This window comes from Haliotis rufescens, unplaced genomic scaffold (genome assembly GCF_023055435.1).
Source record: "Haliotis rufescens isolate VD_foot unplaced genomic scaffold, xgHalRufe1.0.p SCAF_4, whole genome shotgun sequence".
NCBI lineage: Eukaryota > Metazoa > Mollusca > Gastropoda > Lepetellida > Haliotidae > Haliotis > Haliotis rufescens.
The window spans coordinates 7,294,078-7,315,113 of record NW_025964112.1 but is presented as its reverse complement, the minus strand read 5'-3'; the positions used below and the strand labels follow the sequence as shown (position 1 = coordinate 7,315,113).

Here is a 21,036-nt window from a genome sequence, read left to right as displayed (position 1 = left end):
GGGCGGTCTGTAAATAATCGAGTCTGGACCAGACAATCCAGTGATTAATATCATGAGCATCGATCCACGCAATTGGGATACGATGGCATGCATCAACAAAGTCAGCAAGCCTGACCACCCAATCCCTTTAGTCGCCTCTTACAACAAGCATAGTCGCCTTTTATGGCAGGCATGGGTTGCTGAAGACCTATTCTACCCCGGATCTTCATGGGTCTGTGATTAATAAGAATAGTTTTCAATGACAACCTGGCAAACTATTTATGATACCAAACAGCAAATGTAACAAAGTTTATAAAAAAAAGCCTTCAAATATTTCATACATATAATTCTTGAAACAGATAATCTCATTTACATATAAAGTACGATTCTATTAATCGACATATCCAAGTCAATATTACAAAGAGAAATTACATTCCAAAGACACAAACCTTATTCTACATGTCCAAACTGATATCCCAATCCCATAGTTCTACACATCCAAGTCAGTATTCCAAAGGGGGTTCCTAAGTAAGATGCGAACCAAGCCAGCATCCATGTCGCACTTTATCAGCCCTGTAACAGGAGCTCCATGCTACTGGAGCCACATCCTGAGTAACACAGCACAACATCGGAACTCCTTGTCATGCTACTGTCAATGGCACCACGGAAAAACGGTAAGAACCAAAAGTTTTTGCATTACCATCAATTATTGACAGCCGGGCGTGGCCGACCTCTCCCCAACCGACCTGTCCCCAACCATCGATGCCGCCACAGTCAGTACAATGACATATAGTGGAAGATGTCTCTCCACTAATGGAACTTCACATTCCTTGTTGATCACATTACGACCATCACAGTTTGCGAAAACAAACTCCTAATAATTTGATTTGTGAATACCAGAACTGGAAATATTGTCACGAGGACAGTTATCTCCCTTGCTTCTCCGTGGAGACATGATGCTAAGCTATGTGTTCCTTATCTGGTTTTAAATTTGAACATTATTATTGCAGTGTCATAAACTCATTAATCATGGCCGATCATTCGCAAGAAGGACTGGGATCGAAAGATTCAAGTCAAACGTCTGAAATTTAATTAAGTCTTTTTGGTTGTGAAGGAGATCAGAAAACTCGACCACAGAGGCTTGTCATAAGTTGAACCGTGGACCCTCTGCTCTCAAGTCCGTCTGGTATTGATCATGCTGTATACACTGACACACCATGGTTTAACTGATGGGGTTACTGCAGCGTCATTTTACAATACATCCCGCTAATTACAATAACCAGCTTCTCAATCCCAGGATAACTGCCTTGTCAAAATGATTTAGTTTCATAAAGACAGCGAGAAACAACTGATGTGTTGAAATTGCCTTCATAAATTCCATAGTGTTTGAAATCAAGCAAGAAAGTCCAAAGATCCTTGTCATTACCAAAAATGAAATATTTAAGGGGCCTAAGATTCACATATGATAGCAACAAACCTCAAGGGCTGTAAATTTCAAACATAGATGAGAGAGTGAGTATAGTTTTATTGCTATTTAGCAATAATCAAGCAATATCATGGTGTTGAAGACAATAAATGGGCAGGAATCATGTGAGGAGTTGAACCCGGATCTTCAGTGTCATGAGCGAACGCTTAAACCACAAGGCTACCCCACCGCCCGATTGATAAGTGAATCTGAAGCAGCTTGGCTACACCTGTGCCAGCTGAACAGCTATGTCTGGTTGAACGCAGAGTGTCAACGTAGTTTTTATGCTGCAGACAGCAATATCTCGGCTATGTTAAGGAGGTCTGAAAAACGCAGTAAAGCAATAAGCAGGCAAACCAATACCAGAGTACATCAATCACATAAGGGGATCCTGCACAGCAAGTCCATCATCCAGTCACATAAAGTTAAAATAATTTAGGATTTACAACTTACATATCATTTCAGAGGCATGTCAGTCTCAGTGTGGCAACAGGGTGGTCTGAGCAGGTATTAGAGCATGCAGCAGACAAAACAATATAAAAGTACATCCATCACATTAAAACTTGTTATACAAGTCTGTCAACCATTCACAACTTAGGATTTTACCATTTATAGATCATTCTGTGCTTTTTCAAAATGGGCAGTCTGAAGCTGTGTCTACACATTCAAGCATACCACATAAACTTCCTCCCATTTAGGTCTACCAGTTCCTATTTTAGAGTCTTGTTCACAGAAAGTTCAGGAAGACATATTCTCTGCAATCCTGACATGAACAACAATCACAAACATGTCTCTTGGTTGGAGAAAGGAACATTAATAAAGACACCAGTGTTTCTGTATTTACAAAAACAGCCACCCTACTATTTGCTAATATGCTTCCATTATCAGTAATGTAAACCTCCTACAGCAGCCAATAACTTGGCATGACGATCAGTCGGCACAGCGGACAGACACAGCCATTCAACAAATTTCTGACTCAATTTCCATAATATTTATATCATAGATAGAAGAAATGTACAAAAACTGCTCTTCTGACTGTAAATACATGAAAACTGCCCTTCTGGCAGTCAATTCATGAAAACTGCCCTTCTGATAGCCATGTTTGTCTCTCTCACACACACACACACACACACACACACACACACACACACACACACACACACACACACACACACTATCACACACACTATCACACACACACACACTATCACACACACTATCACACACACACACACACTATCACACACACACACTATCACACTAACTAACTAAGAGAACATTTAACATAATGACCTCTTCCCAGACAATGAAAACAAGACCTGCACAAAGACGGCATCCCATATAAACACCCATCCAGGTTCCCTAAACTGGACATGCACAAAAGTTACAAGCAATACTTTTCATTTCCCACACATAACAATCTCTCACTGACGCTGATGTTTGTACTGGGCAACGTAAGCCATCTTGCAAGGAATTCATTTCCTAAGGCTTTGATTGTAAGATATGTTTGCATATCGCATGTTGTGGAATGCAGTTTTTGTGCATGGGCTGAGTTCATGCATCTCCCTCAAGCGCAGCAGCGCAGCATGTGCTGCCCATGTTGCAGGCTGACGGAGGGGAGAAATATCATGTTCTTAATACACTTACTAGTCACTTTGGCCGTGACAATTGTCTATAGACCCTTTCACTGCTCAAGTGTTTTTCCCCCATGCATTACATGTATGTAGATAAATGTTCATGTCAGCGGGTATTTACAGATAGCGACTTGAAGCACAACGCCACCATTATTCTTTCTGAAGGAGAGTTCCTATTGCTGATAATTCTGCATTAACTCTTATGCTGCTAGAGATGCAAAAATATTGTTATGCCCGCTCGGGGAGGTGAAGCACAAGTGAATGAGAGAGTGTAACGCTGTATGTATTTAGTGTCAGTTATGTTAAAATTAATATCTTAGCAGGGGGTAGGAAGACTGCCCCTCTCTACTTGAACACCCATGATGAAGTATCTTGAATACGGAGCCACACTTTCACCACAATCTGCATGACACAGCCTTGGTGTGCACAGACTGCACTGTTTGAGGACCGGTGTATGACACAGCCTTGGTGTCCACAGACTGCACTGTTTGAGGACCGGTGTATGACACAACCTTGGTGTGTACAGACTGCACTGTTTGAGGACAGGTGTATGACACAGCCTTGGTGTCCACAGACTGCACTGTTTGAGGACCGGTGTATGACACAGCCTTGGTGTCCACAGACTGCACTGTTTGAGGACCGGTGTATGACACAACCTTGATGTGCACAGACTGCACTGTTTGAGGACCAGTGTATGACACAGCCTTGGCGTGCACAGACTGCACTGTTTGAGGACCAGTGTATGACACAGCCTTGGTGTGCACAGACTGCACTGTTTGAGGACCAGTGTATGACACAGCCTTGGCGTGCACAGACTGCACTGTTTGAGGACCAGTGTATGACACAACCTTGGTGTGCACAGACTGCACTGATTGAGGACCGGTGTATGACACAGCCTTGGTGTCCACAGACTGCACTGTTTGAGGACAGGTGTATGACACAGCCTTGATGTCCACAGACTGCACTGTTTGAGGACTGGTGTATGACACAGCCTTGGCGTGCACAGACTGCACTGATTGAGGACCGGTGTATGACACAGCCTTGGTGTCCACAGACTGCACTGTTTGAGGACAGGTGTATGACACAGCCTTGATGTCCACAGACTGCACTGTTTGAGGACTGGTGTATGACACAGCCTTGGCGTGCACAGACTGCACTGTCCACATATCGTCTATGCAACTCCCAAGATGCTCTGTTGTGTATAGAAGCAATATGCTTCAGGACCATGTCTGGAGACACTTCCACTCACACAGCCACTTGGTCTGTCACATGATGGATGTTCTAATTGAGTATTAACCCTGTGACTGCCAAGGGATATATCTACAAGCACGTTGCTGTAGTGAATGCGTTGTGTTTCAACCCATAGCTTCGTATATTAGCAGGGACACCTCAGAAATTGCTGTTACTGGTGCAGTCAGTATGTCTGTTTCTTGACACTGTTGGTAACAATGTATCAACTTCTGACCATGTAAGGTGTATTTCGGCATGTTTCCTTATGCCACACAAACTTTTATTTCAAACACCGTGAATCCAAAAGTATGAGTGAGTGACGAAGTGACCATGATATTATTTCAGTAAATGGTAATGTATTTTCAGACCTAAAACTTGAATAGATAGCAGGCATGACACACATTGTTGAACGACGAACTCAGCAATATTCCAGCTATATGAAGGCGGCCCGTAAATGATCCAGTCTGGACCACACAATCCAGTGATTGATGCCATGAGCATGGGTTGCTGAAGACCTATTCTACCCCAGATCTTCACGGGTCTTAAGACTTGCATCAGACACCCCCTAAGTACATGGCCATAACTCGGCCCCAACTTGTTTCCCTGACATAATGACTGCCAAAAGATATAGCTAACCATTGCTAGGATGTGGTGAAAAAAAGCCATTTGATTTCAGTTTAGGAACTTGATTCCAATGTGTAAATATTTGCAGTAAATGAAGAAAATTGGTTTCAAATTAACTTTTGATCAAATTTTATATCAGTGATGTGTTCTTAAACTCTTCACACAAGACGATTAATTTAGCCCCAAAATACTCAAAAATTTGATTTGATTTTCTTGCACTTTTCCTGTGTCAAACTGGTGCCTAACACTAATAGCAATGTTAATTTGACAAGTGCACAGAAGGGAAATACAATTCAACTGGGGAACGGACTGGAACTACTGTATGAAAGCTTTCCATCTTATATCCTTCTTGGACAAAATCTTGCACATGGTAATGATGAAGTTAGACGGGTTGAGAACTGAAAACGTAATGCAAGTAAATAAGCTTAACACAGCTCTCATTAACAAGCCATCATGAATCCAATTGTCACCGGGCTTATGAATATCTCTCCGCGATAAGGGTACACTTAATGCTGGAAGTCAACCCAAGTCATTTCTGCATCGCAAAGAGTTTTCTAGCAAATAAGGCGGTTTTCTTTAGTCAATAAGCAGAGCCTCCTGGGACCTTAACTAACATCCAGAATGTAATCCCTTAGATTGTCCCCTTCTTCATGATAGTGCTGTGCAATTGGGACTCTCTATTTTCAAAAAACACATTTTTTTGCAAGGTAATCGAACATGTGACTGGAATTAGTAGGCAATCAATGGAAGATATCCTCTGATCTGCGAGCAGAGAGCCAAGGCTGCATTGTCTTCCAAGTCCAAGGAATTTTGGTTAAGGAGGGGACCATGGAAATTGATGAAAAATAAACAAATTAGAGTTTAAGCTAAAAGACGCACAATCCATTTAAACAATTATTTGGAATTGCAATTTCGATCTAACGAAGATTTAAGAACCAGCCAATCTGAAGGATTCTCATTAAGTGGATGTGAGTTCACAACACAGACCTCGATTCTAAGTGAATAAGATCCGTACAGAATGTATTAGGCATTCAAATTATTCCCCTGTATGGTTCATTGTTATTTAAATCATCTGCAAATATGATGACTGTCACTTCTTAAACAAATTATATCCTGCAGGAATGTGCTGAGCAGATCGACCAACAGCTGCCTTCATATTGGATGGAGTTGAATTGAAAAACAAAGAATAACTTGTTGCGATATTGCAATAAAGACCTGCAACAAATCTACAAGGAAAGAAATGTTTTCATATGATTATAGTTAATTTGTCAGCATGACAGATTAATATTAGTTATATGTAAAAAAATCAGGTGTTCCTTAACTTCTTTTGAGTTGTATACATTGTACTACATGTACTGTCATAGCGGATGGTTTAAGACAACCATTGTCTGAAGAACATTTGATTTAAAAGGCTAATTACCCTGTAGCCAATGGTTGTCTTAAATCAGTCGCTATGACACTACCACCAATAACATATGCTAAGGTTCAATATGAAAATGGCAAATTTTCACAGTTCCGAAATTCCATAATGGCACAAGACTGGGATTGTCCAAACCCTTTAACACATCCTGAGACTAACTGTCGTTTTATCCCAATTGATGTCAATTTGTAATATCCCGTTGGCGTCAGGCCCCAACAAACAGATCTAAATATCAAATATTGTCCGAACTGAGTCAATTGAAAAACATCAATAATTAGCTTGTTTACTTACCTCGGGAAATAGCACTGACTTATATCTGTAAAGTGGTATTGATCAAATGGTGGATATACTGATAGAAGTGTCACACAATTATGTGTAATTGGGCCCATTTCACAAAACACTCACAGCATTACGACTATCATAACATCCACACTACAACATGGTGTTACGAGTCATAACGTTGTGATCGCTTTATGAAACAGGCTCTCGATCACCAGTGTTCTGATTTTGTCGATTGTTATAGGACTCTAATCGTGTTTACTTCCTCATGAAAAACACACCGCATAATGCAACTCAAACCACAAGTCACATGTGGCTTCTGTTTTCAGTGAGTGTGTGAATGTTATTTAATGTCAAGATGCAGTGTTCAAGCTTTGTCATGTAAATAATGGAGGCAGAAGACCAATGAACACTGATCCACGCGATTGGGGTACAAGGCACACGATATGAACACTGCAGCTTGTGACAAGCAAGACGATCGGGGTACATGTATAACTTGACATTCTGTAATTATAATCTATGTCATCATAATTGAAATACGTACTTATAATCATTCATTTTCATTATCAAAATTCATTGTCATTCCAACTGATATACTGTAACCATTCTTATAACCCATTGCCGTCACTATGAAAAACCTACTTATCATAAGCATTCATTTTCATAATCATAATCCAATGTCATCCCAACCGATACACTGTAACCATTATCATAATCCAATGTCATCCCAACTGATACACTGTAACCATTATCATAATCCAATGTCATCACAACTGATACACTGTAACCATTATCATAATCCAATGTCATCCCAACTGATACACTGTAACCATTATCATAATCCAATGTCATCCCAACCGATACACTGTAACCATTATCATAATCCAATGTCATCCCAACCGATACACTGTAACCATTATCATAATCCAATGTCATCCCAACCGATACACTGTAACCATTATCATAATCCAATGTCATCCCAACCGATACACTGTAACCATTATCATCCCAACCGATACACTGTAACCATTATCATAATCCAATGTCATCCCAACCGATACACTGTAACCATTATCATAATCCAATGTCATCCCAACTGATACACTGTAACCATTTTCATAATCCAATGTCATCCCAACTGATACACTGTAACCATTATCATAATCCAATGTCATCCCAACCGATACACTGTAACCATTATCATAATCCAATGTCATCCCAACTGATACACTGTAACCATTATTATAATCCAATGTCATCCCAACTGATACACTGTAACCATTATCATAATCCAATGTCATCCCAACTGACACACCTACTTATCACAAATTCATTTTCATCCCAACTGATCCTGCCTGCCACATGATGCTGTAATATAAGATAGTGCCCCTCATGGTTTATTCTCCCTGCATTGTTTTATTCTACAATAAACAAATCCCACTCATCGTTTGTTTCTCAAATAAACCGCACCCGGTATTGAACAGCAATGCTGCTGATAATGAAACTTCGACGCTGATATCTTTAATTTAGAAAAAAGATGAGTTTCAATTATACAGAGATCTTACTCATCTGAGTAGCATAATTATGATCAATATTAATATGCTCATTGTCTCGTATGATATTTTCTGAAAAAGCAGCTGTCTTCGATTTAATGTCTTTCGGGGGAAAATAACATCTGGCGTAATAACAATCCTTATGTCACCTCGACCTACAGTTTCAGTCACAGTGATTATTCTGCCACAGGTCCTCAACAATGCGAACTTCCCAACACAAAGATGAATATATTCAGTTATCACCTGGTTGCTGGAACACCTTCGGATGAATGGGTGTATAGACATGCAACACTGAATGGACCAACACAAGATGCAGAATAGCCTAAAGAAATCATCGGCAATGTCAAATGTCAATCAATCTTACTTCCAGGCATTCTTCTTCAGTGAAAACTTACAGCATGCAAGAACTTAATTTAGAAATGATTTGATTTTTGCATGACTGCTTTGCGTAGGTTTTCATGAAGATACATGCTTTCTAATGTAGTTCAATACACATTCAAATATTCATTAGATCATGTCCTCATCTTTGGCATTTCATCTGTTCTTGTGTTTGAAAATGAGTTTTTCAAAACAACAAACATCAAAATTTAATCAGAGCACAACAGAAAAAGGAACTTTGTCATGAGAAATTTAATCCACGTGTTTCTCAAGGAGTTGACCTTTCTTGTAATGATAATATTGCAACATATATTAGTTATCAACAACCTTTGTTATGCATCAATATGGAAGTTATCGATAGTTTGATGTATTCATATGCATGGTTTTGTGTGAAAAGGGCAATTATTATTAAGTATCCAATGGAATTTGATACCTGACTTTCATCCTGTTTTGAGCTGTCAGAATAAAGCATTCTTTAAAGTCATGGTAGATTTCATTTAAACATTTCACATATCTATTGCAGTGATTAATGGGTTTATGAAACTTGCTATCTTATGTCTTGCAACTTGATGTTGATGTGAAGTGGAGTTGAGTTTCTTTAGTCACAAGAAACTGATTAACAATAACTGTGAAAAGATTGGTCCAAATATCCATAACCACTTTTGCCAACTGAGCTACTCTGTAGGCAGGTCATAAAGGCAACAATGTTGACTTTCACAGCAAAAAGTAATAAACAATTTCTGTTTGAATAGAATGCAGCTGCTCATTTGAAAGGTGAGAATATCAGTGGTTCTTGAGAAGTTCAAGGAAGAACAGAACACCAACATAGGAATACCGAAGCTCACACACAAACTTTCAAAGATCTGCAGCTATTCCCTACAATGCCCCAAATGCATGTTTCTGAGAGCGTATTGCAGGTTGTGGTTTGGTTATGTTTGGCAATATGTTTGACAGAACCAGCAGCTGTCAGCACAGAAGGCGGGCTGACGGGCTGACCAGACTGGACAGGGGAGGCCCAGGTCGAGGTCTGTAACCTTATCTCCAAGTCTTGCATTCCCAGAGTGCACGGTCATCCTGTTTTCAACAGTTCCTCATTGAGGTGTCAACATGTTTGACAGCTGGGCAATCAAATCTGGATCTATGAAGTTGTCCAAGTCAGGACACCAGGCTATAAGCTCCAAGGTTCCTTGTGTCCTGGACTATGAGGACATCACAAGTATTTCTGTAAAAAACAGCTGATTATCCAGTATCTTCATACAAGCAGTCGACTTATTCGTTATCTCTGTAAAAGCAGTCTATTATCCAGTATGTTCGTACATGCAGCTGATATCAAGGATCTCCATACATGTAGTCGATTTATCAGGTATTTCTGTAAGGGCAGCCGATGATCTGATATCTCCAAACATGCTGTCGATTATCCGGCTTGTACTACCTGAGAGATCAGTGAATTAATCATGAGACACCTGCTTATAGCATCCCACAGGAGCAAAACATCAACAGAATATGGCATCCAACACGAACAGCACTTTTTGTCATAGCAGAAGGATTCTGAAGTTGATTGTCAGTCAGCACAACTTCCTTATGCGCCAGAGCTGTGTGCTACTTCGGATATTTTCACTCATGTTTGAAAGGCTTCGTCTTCAACTGTTCAGATTTTATGAAAATTACAAAATGACAGACATTATTTCAATTTCCACATCTCCCACAAAGGCCAAACATCTAACATCATTATTTGACACAAACTTGTCAAATGTTGTGAAATCTCCAACCATGGTGACCATAGTAGACTTGCTCCAAGGCTGTACTGAATGGCGAGTCCAACGTATAGTAATTCTATCCTTTTAATTGGCAAGTAAACGACACCAGGCTCTTATAGGGACAACTGGTTCTTATTATTTATATAATCAAGAAATTATGATTTAAACTAACAATTATTGCCTTGGAGACTTGTGCAAGTCTATAGCCATAGTAACCAAAATATTTGTATTAGTCTCTTATAAATATTTCCCAACTCTGAAGGTCAATAAGGACTGTCCTCTGCCAAAGGTAGACAATACAATTATAGGACAAACATTCTCACATCTTATTGCAGAAGAAATTCTATTTCAATGTCCCCACGACCAGTGTCCCCGACCAGTGTTCCCGACATCATTCTTGTCAACTGTGGATGCCAGATTCTCTTGTGATAATTACAGGCTAATCTGCACACATTACAAGGGCACATGCTCCAACTGTATCATATTCCCTATTAATAAAGCTGTCAGGATGGTGTGATAAAATCAGGAGATTGAAATCTTGAGAGAGTCAGTATGCATGAAAAGCCAGGATAACATAATTGACATAGCTTGAAATTGGCAGCAAATTGGTGGCCAAACCATTCCATTCAAAAGTACTGATTTTACCCTTGATGATCGGTGACTTTTTTTTATCAAAGACTAGAATATCACTTTCAACCTATTCACCTGTGTAATTAAGGTCATGGGTCACTGGTGTCAGTTTTGAAATAACAATGTTCATGTTGTCGCGATATGGTTCTCATGCTATATCAAATATTCAAGATTTTATCAAAAATGTAGAAGAAAAAAAGGAAATGTGTCTGGAAAAGTCTGACACTTCTAAGTCTAAAAATATGTATAAGTAAAAAAAAAAGAGGTTCACTGATTTTGTTTGAATATGGATACAGCCGCATGATTGGATACAGTTTTAATCAGCTCATAATAAGGAAAACTGTTTAACATTGCAACCCCACCATTTGACGACACAATCACTGTATTGCCATTTTGTATTATATCATTATGTACACTTAATAGTAATAGGCTATTTATATTGCGCATATTTCCACACCACGCAAGGGCATGCTCAAAGCGCTATTATTACCCCAGTCACGGGATCAGTGTGCACTGAAGAATCAGCTCCCTGGGGAGTATACAACACAAGCAGCCTGTTAGGCGCTAGAAGGTTAACAACCACATCGCCATATCATCCTACCGGGTACCCATTCACTGCTGGGTGAACAGAGGCACATTTCGAACAAAGTCACTTGCCCAAAGGACACCACCTGTGTTACCTGTGCCTCGATGCGGGCCAGGGCCGAAGCCCTAGAATCTCTCAGAAGCCAAGCTGCCGAAATGCGGTCACCCATTCAAGGACTCTGCACGACCAACATTGCTTAAATTCACCTGATTTGTAACATGTACACTGTGCACAGGACCATGTTTATATAGTTGAATATTGTCACTGTCTGCAATGTTTGCATGATAATATCTTGTATCAATAAGAACAGCATCAGAGAAGAAACACTCACCATTGATACCTTCAACAAGCTACCAGTGGTTATGACACCAAACATGTACAAAATACACTGTTTGAAATGAAGCATGCATGTCAAGGGGAGCCAAGGGGCCCTTATTATAATACAGCAGCAAGCTTCAAGGACCCCTTAAGTAAAACGAGTTCAACACACACATGCCACAAACCACCATGTCCATCACTAGGAATACAATCTGAGAAGTAATATACCGCACTAACCAGTTCAACATTTCTACACCACGAAACACTATGTCCAGAATTAGAATACATTTTATAAGTCACATTCTACCTTAACACCTCCAACACACATATCTATGCCACCATGAAGAATATCATCTAAGAGGCAACATGGCACACTAACCGCTTCAGCACGCCATTAAACTTCCATCAATGCCATCAACAAGTACCATCCATCCCCCTTTTGTCACAAAGAAGAAGCAGCAATTACACACAAGCTTAGCTCTACATGCTTAAGACCCCACACCTGCAGTGCAAACGTGAGCCACACTGTACCAGAGCACAGCCATCTATGCTGCCGATTGTCCACACTGTACCAGAACACAGCCATCTATGCTGCCGATTGTCCAATACATCTGAGGAGAGTGGAGCTTCATTGATAAATCACGGCAAATAAATCACCGATGGAGTCGCAACACAGGTAAACATAACCAAACCTCGTTCACCTACCTTCTCCTGCTCAACTCAAGGGTGTATTTGTGGAGGAGTTTCCAATTGCCTGCTAAATTGTACAAGCCATCTGGCTGGATCCCATCACCCCGTAGGCTGGGACTACTGGGGCTCTCCTGCTTACTGCAGCCTTCTGCCTATACCACACACCATACAGGCTACTGGCTAAATGCTGTATCACTTTCATCTCAGCTCTAGGAGGAAATAATCACATAATTTACCCCTTTTGTAGTCATTACCAGCAAAACAGTCAGGCATTTACTTTTTTTAGTGATATGGACAAAAGTCAATGTTGATCAGTCAACTTTCAAGGTTGAGCAAATGTTATGGAATGTTTGTTAAATGTCATAGGACTATTACAGGTCATTCTATCTCTGGCCTGAGAAAACTATTCTCTGTACCGTGATTGTGATCGAGTTGCAGTCTAAACAGGAGTTGACTTGAGTGTCACTGTACCACAGCAAGTGAGTGAGTGGTATATATAGAGCATCATCAGACTAGTATCATTTTGCATTGAATCCCTTCCGAGTTGTTTGTTTAAGTTGTTTATGACACAGTCAGCAATAGTCCCGAGATTTGATGGGGGCCTCGCTGTATATAAACGAGCCTGGCGTGGTAGTAATTATGTCTAAAGAACTACCACGCACAGTCTGACTTCTGCCCAAGTCCCAATCCCCAGTACAGTAAACTTATGTTGGTCTTGTAAGCTCAGCTGATAATAGACCATATAATAACACTAAAAACTTACTGAAAAGATGCTATGTTCTGGCTAACAGACTCCAAACGTTTGGGCACAGACCACTCAGGCTCACCAAAGATGAATGTTCATATGTCTGTATATTTTCACTGTGTAAATAGTAAAATATAGTAAAATACAGTAAAATTCAAATTCTTTAACCAGAAGAGTATCAAGAACAATCAAAGACATTAACTCCATGAACAAATTATCAATTTATCCATTGCGACAATGGTGTGCTGATATTACACCCTAGCTCAGATAAGAATTCTCTCTGGGTGAAAAAGTTACATTATCTTTAAAAATATATTGTGTTAAATGGAGTTCGAGTTTGAGTTTCTGTAATTGAGTACAAATTATTTGAACCCTAAATGTTTAGTCCAAGTCCATCATGGTCTGCTACAAACACATGGCACAGCTCCATACAGCCTCCTAGCCGTGAATCTGATTACCTCCCCTTGTGCAAGCCACTAAACGACTTCCTGGGTCATTACCTCTATCAGCTTCTTGACGAGATGGGCCAGTGTTAGCTTTGGCAAATATTTGGCTTCCATACAGCTGATACAGGTGTTAACATATGGGTGATGTATATTTTATATTCACTATTTGATACTGCCCAGCCGTTTATGTTGCCTAGGAATAATATCTTCCCAGACGTTTTTTTTTCAGTCTACGAAAACAACATGCATGTAAATAGGCATGAAGCGCCTTTTGATATGTTTAAATGAATTGGAGTGTGGATTAGTACCTTTGATGTCAAAGTGGAACCTTTTAACCAAGTCTTTAATCAAAGCTTATGCTTCTAGGTCTGGAAACAGTAGGGGGCAGTTCTGCTCTCTACTGAGGGTAGAAACATTAATGGCCATTTGCAGCTTATACTAAATCCCTCCAGACTGGTTTAAAGAAATCAAGACCTTCTAGGCTGGTCTAAAGAAATCTAAACTTGTTTGGAACATTTTGGACATTCTCCCTTCTGTGTCTGTATTAGAGACAATGGTTATGATGGATAGGTGGGTGAGTGAATATGGTTTTACGCCGTTTTTAGCAATATTCCAGCAATATCATGGCGGGGGACACCAGAAATAGGCTTCACACTTTGTACCTATGTCGGTCTTCAGCGTGACGAGTGAACACTTTAACCACTAAGCTACCTGACCGCCCCCTTATGATCTATAGGAAGCATGCAGGGTGACAACTGACAAGTGAATGAATATTGTTTTATGACAGTCAGCACCTTTCAGTGACATTTTCCTAAATTGGATTTATTTTTATTTTTGAAAATTTTAAGAAATTGGGAATTTTTACTGTCATTTGACGCAGACTTTTGGCCGAATATCAGCGTCTGAGCTGGTCTCCATATATCCTTTTTATATGTCATCCATCATCACAACATGACATGTTAATAAACTTGACATTCCCAATAGTGACAAGATCAATGAATGTAGTATTGGACCAATCAGTGCATGCCATACAACATCTGACCAATCAAAGTCTTTCATAAGAGCATGTTTTTTTTATTTATTAATTCATCTCAAGTCTTTACGCCAAATTAGTTGATCATACAAGGGAAAAGTGCTGTTCAAAGCCTCTTCCACACCTGACTAGTGAGTGAGGGAATGAGTTTCATGCCACATCAAAAACTGGACAGCTATTCCACTATCAAAGCCAAGAGCACAATACACTCTTGTAAAGGCATGTTGAAACGAGACCCCCCGAACATGAAGAACAGGAGATTAAAAGAACTTTGATAGAACAAAAACCTTTAACTGAATTTTCTTGATTATATGAGTGTGAACAGATTCAAAGACATCATCACATCATCGTTCATAATATCCTTTAGCATCAGAAAAAAACTTGCAATCTTGAACTGGCATGATTGAGATAATGGCAACCAGCGCTGCTCACTTGCCAGGCCTGATGAGCCTAGGAGAAAAGCAATTATCAGCCAGCCAAATCTGCTATCACCCGAATCCTGCTTCTTATCAGGAAAATCATTATTCATTTTATTTCTCATATTGGTTGAATCATTATGGTAAATCTCTTGAGATCATGTGAAATATTAGCTTGGCCTAGCTACCAGTAAGCATGGGAGTTTTCAACGTTTGTCAAAATTCAATATCTGTTCCATGTGCAACTGGCAAGCTGTCGGTGCCCCTCCTCATATATGACCTATTGTTATTAACAAGTACTCAACACACGCTCATAACTCTGCCTGATCAGTGAAGTGGGTGCTGGGAAAAGGTATTGAATTTGCAAGTTTTGTGAGAGAAAGAATCCTATAGTTCTTATATATATTGATTGCTTCATATAAAGGGATTCATAAAAAATGCAGTTTGAAAAAAAATAGTTGTTTTTCCTGAAATTTTCTTTTCTGAGTAATTGAATCCTTTGTGAAATACATGTTTATCTAAATAGACAATATATGGGTTGTGTCAACAATTTGCTAGCAAACCTGGCCCAACTTTACAAACTTCTGAATATAAAAAATAAAATCAATCACACTTATTTCACCACTTTTTCCCATCCAATGCAAAATTACAACAAAAATATGGTTGTGTGAGTTTATTTCAAAACAGTACTCCTGAAAAGTTAAAAAATATATAAACAAAACAAAACAAAAATATATGATAAAAAACATAAAAGATGTTCAAAATAAGTTTTAACTTACCGGTAATCAAAAAATATGGTAACACAATGCTTATTCCATCAACAGGAATATGAACTAGTCTTGCCTAACCTAAAATTAATTATCTTAATTTTTCAAAATCATGCCATTCAAATGACTTTTCTGAAAACCGGGGTTTAAACTTTTAACACAATGTGTGTTTTAACAGTGTAACACAATGCTTATTCCATCAATAGGAATATGAACTAGTCTTGCCTAACCTAAAATTAATTATCTTAATTTTTCAAAATCATGCCATTCAAATGACTTTTCTGAAAACCGGGGTTTAAACTTTTAAAATATTCGCCAAAGTCTTAATGAATTCACAAGGTTTAAGATTTCAAAAGTTTGTAAATCATGCCAATTGCCCTTGAAAATGAACACCAGTGTTGACAGCTAGCTGAAACCTCCCATGGTATAACATGTATATCACACAGGGAATCTCCCGTAGGCTTGCACCAGGCGTGTCATTGACGCCCACCAAAAATGTCAAATGTGACATATCTTGTTACTAGCTTATTACCCCTCATAACAAGTCTACTGTCAGTGTTTTCACACCCAGTTAATCATGTTTTTCAACATAGGTGACCTATCCCTTTAGTGGAAATTAGTGCTGAGTAGGCTAAACCAATTCCCAACTCGATTGCTGCACTTATCACAATTTGCCTAATGACTGTGTGTAGGGCAAGTCTTGCATAACCTGTCTGACAGCTTCTCTTGCATGGGAAAGATTGCATACAGTTTTCTTAACATCATTCTCAATAAGTGTTTGTTTGTGTGCTTAGCAAGTTATCTCTTTGCTAAAACTATAGACAGAAGATTTAGATATTAACTCCAGACCTGTTTGTGAGATGCCGAGAAATGCACTGTTGTATTTGACTTGAGAGGGAAACTTTACCGCCAAAATAAATAGCAAAAATTACCATGGAAAAACTGCAAACAAGTGACATGTTTTTCTAAATTCTGTTCAAAGACATCATCAGATTTTCTTATTGTAGCATACTATTTCTATGTAAAATGGCTTTTTAAATATGTTATTTAAAATACAATGACAATTACTGTATTAGATCCAGCAACAAACTAAACACCTCAACTTAAACACCTAATTGATGAACACCTCAAACTTGAACATCTTATTGATGATTTGTTTGTTGCAATATTCCAGCTATATGACGGCGGTCTCTAAATAATCGAGTCTGGACCAGACAATCCAGTGATTAATATCATGATCATCGATCCACGCAATTGGGATCGATGACATGCATCAACCAAGTCAGTGAGCCTGACCACCCGATCCCGTTAGTCGCCTCTTATGACAAGCATAGTCGCCTTTTATGGCATGCATGGGTTGCTGAAGACCTATTCTACCCAGGATCTTCACGGGTCCCTTATTGATGAACACGTCAAACTTGAACACCTTATTGACAAACACCTCAAACTCCAACCCCTTTTTGACAAACACCTTAAACTCGAACCCCTTTTTGATGAACACCTCAACCTTGAACACCTTATTAATAAACACCTCAACCTTAAACACCTTATTGATGAACACCTCAACCTTGAACACCTTTTTGATGAACACCTCAACCTTGAACACCTTTTTGATGAAAACATCAACCTTGAACACCTTATTGATGAACACCTCAACCTTGAACACCTTATTGATGAACACCTCAACCTTGAACAACTTTTTGATGAACACATCAACCTTGAACACCTTATTGATGAAAAACCCTAAACCTTGAACACCTTTTTGATGAACACATCAACCTTGAACACCTTATTGATGAACACCTCAACCTTGAACACCTTATTGATGAACACCCCAAACTTGAACACCTTAATAAACGAACACCTCAAACTTGAACACCTTAATAAACGAACACCTTTTTTATGAACACCTCAAACCTGAACACCTCATTGGCGTACACCTCAAACTTGAACACCTTATTGATGAACACCTCAAACTTGAACACCTTATTGACGAACACCTCAAACTTGAACACCTTATTGACGAACACCTCAAACTTGAACACCTTATTGACGAACACCTCAAACTTGAACACCTTATTGATGAACGCCTTAATGATGAACACCTCAAACCTGAACACTTTGGAGCATAGTCTCTGTGTAACGTGTGTTTGTTGCTAAACGCTGCACTAAATAAAAGTCCAGCATATGAAGGCAACCTCTAAATGATAGAGTCTGGGCCAGACAAACCAGTGATTGATATCATGAGCATTGATCCACATAACTTCTTTCAATGACAATCAACAAAGTCTCCAAGTTTCACCACGCAATCCATTAAGCTCTTACAAAAAGCCTAACTTGCTCGACACACATTCTAGCCCAGAATCCCAACAGTTCTGTCTCCAAAACTTAAGACACTTAACCCCAACACAAAAACATACATCAGTGCCAATAAAATTAAGGGTGAAACCCTAAATTAATGTGTTATGATTGTCGATTGTATGATTGGACCATCAGACCATGTCTGGTGATAACAGCGTTGCGGAACCAGCTGCATCAAACAGAGCCCTGCAATCACTGGCAGTAATAACTGCATATGGATCCCGCATCAAACAGGTTTTCATATCCAGTTTTCTTATCATTGAAGGAAACTCACCACTTAATCAAATTACACATGGAATTACAGCTAATAATCAGTATGCTTTGTAGTAAATTGCATCTAACACAGCATCGTGATGGATCCTTGACTATATTTCATGATTTTTAATCTTCAGATTGATTTTGTACAGAGCTATATTATAATGTTGAATCAAACGAATTTCCAGAATGAGAAAATTCAACCTTTATGGCAATGAAATATTGCAATTTTAAGATTGAGAAAAATCCAATCTGTTAAGCAATGAAATATTGGAATCTCATAACAGAAAAACCCAATTCATGGTATATCTTTACACAAAGGCACCAGAAACACAAGCATGAAGATGATTTAGCTGTTCCATAGATCGTGGGAATTTCCAACGATGGCACATACTACAAATCAATAGATTTCCTTCAAATACCAGAAAAGAAATTCATAAAATGTTGCTGAGAAAGAACAGAATTGACTAATTTATCAAATGCTGTGCAAGTTTTCGAAACACTGAATGGGTAATGGCTCAACTAATCCAACTGGTCGTTAGCCATGTTTTACCAGTGTAGTACAGAACGTACACACTGTTTCATAATCACCAGTTATCTAAACCAACAAGAGGTTGTTGTGTATTTACAAGTTATGTACCACAATGCTTCACATCCCTGGCACCCATGGGGAACACTTCAGATTTCCAATGCACTGATTTTCAAGACAAGTTCTTCAAGTGCTGGGGAAAGATATTATCTCACACAAGGGAAAAGTAACTGGTCCAATGAAACTATATCAAGTGAACAAGGAGAAGATATAGACAATACAACTTTATAAATCGATCAATCTCAGAAGCTTGGTACCTTTATGCATATTGGGAAGAAGGAAAGGTATTCCTTTCATACCACTGTACATCACAACTGTAAAACGAAAATAAAAAGGCAGTTCATGATACCAGTGAAAAGATCACAAAACATGCTAGTCAGTTATTTGTTAGAGTATTAAATGAAAATAAAAATATGAACAAAATATATAATTTTTTTTAAATAATTAATTTAAAAAAAAAACAATAACAAAAAACAAAAAACAACCTGAGGAGGCGTGTTTTATCCTATACATCATGATGATGATAATGAAAACACACAATGTCAGAGTATACGGTTACAGCACAATGGTGGAACCTACACAGTTTGTGCTTGTAAAATATGACTCAGGCTTTGGACAAGGGGCTAAGGCACAGACTGTTCAGACCCGTGAAGTTCCGGGGTAGAATAGGTCTTCAACAACCCATGCTTGCCGTAAAGGCGACTATGCTTGTCGTAAAAGGCGACTAACGGGATCAGGTGGTCAGGCTCGCTGATTTGCTTGATGCATGTCATCGATCCCAATTGTGTGGATCGATGCTCATGATGTCAATCACTGGATTCTCTGGTCCAGACTTGATTATTTACAGACCGCCGTCATATAGCTGGAATATTGCTGAGTGCGGCGTTAAACAACAAACCAACCAACCAACAACAGACTGTTCAGTGTTCAGGGTTGCGCCAGAACAAAACTTACCTATTCAATCATCAAATTTATTGATGTCATTCCAAAAGCAAAAGGGTTAAATGTGATCCTGTTACACAAACTTGACCCAAGACCTGTGATTGACAGGCATATACTATCAGCAGGGTGCTGCCTCTGCCACAGAAGGGAGGCAGTTGGAAGCAACGTTAACCCTTGCTACTTTGTGAAATGCAGTCACAAGTTACATGGGTCAAGGAGCATGGCGCTTTCTTTGTACGCCTCTCAGAGCAGGCAATATGATTTTATCATATTCCACCCGTGTCAATATATCGCCTGAAACGCCTAAACAGTTGGCAGTGACCTTTCGAATGATGTCCAACTCTGAGATTTTGTAATCCTGCTTGCTGTTGACTTACAACCAAGTCACCTAGCCTGATCACCTGATCCACTTAGTCGCATCTACCGACCAGCAAGGTTGCTGGGGTCCAATTCTAACCCTGAATCCTTACAAGTCATCAACAAGTCACTGAGCCTGACAACCCTATCTTCTCAAGTCATTGGATGTGCTTTATCTAAATATAAATAAAAAAGTACATTCATAGCAAAATGCAGTTTGTAATAATTCATATCCCAACCTGTACCTGAAATAAGCAATTAACGGGATCGGGTGGTATAGCTCCCTGATTTGGTTGATGCATGTCATCGTATCTCAATTGCGTGGATCGATGCTCATGATGTCAATCACTGGATAGTCTTGTGCAGAGTTGATTATTTACAGACCACTGTTATATAGCTGGAATATTGTTGAGTGCATCATCAAACAAACAAATAAACCTGAAAGAAAAAAGGTGGACTATCCCCTTGTCTAATGACAGGCCAATTCCAGGTTAACGTACTTGTATTTATCCTAGAAAAAAATGCCTATTACTGTTTACAAACTGAACAAGTTGGAAGAATGATGATAAATAGAATCTCACC

The 21,036-nt window shown here is 39.1% G+C and overlaps 1 protein-coding gene across 3 annotated transcripts in view; it reads right to left on the bottom strand.

The window, feature by feature from the left end:
* The window catches only part of LOC124135870 (double-stranded RNA-specific editase 1-like), a 229,063-nt gene that overhangs the window by 43,970 nt on the left and 164,057 nt on the right, over positions 1 to 21,036 (bottom strand). The window contains exon 1 of one of the 3 annotated variants that reach the window (XM_046501524.2): positions 1,898 to 1,944. The exons of the other annotated variants lie outside the window; for them this stretch is intronic. Coding sequence (XP_046357480.2) covers positions 1,898 to 1,904 — 7 coding nt within the window. The 5' untranslated portion in view covers positions 1,905 to 1,944. Of the gene's footprint in view, positions 1 to 1,897; positions 1,945 to 21,036 lie in introns of those variants that run through there. 3 annotated transcript variants of the gene reach the window in all.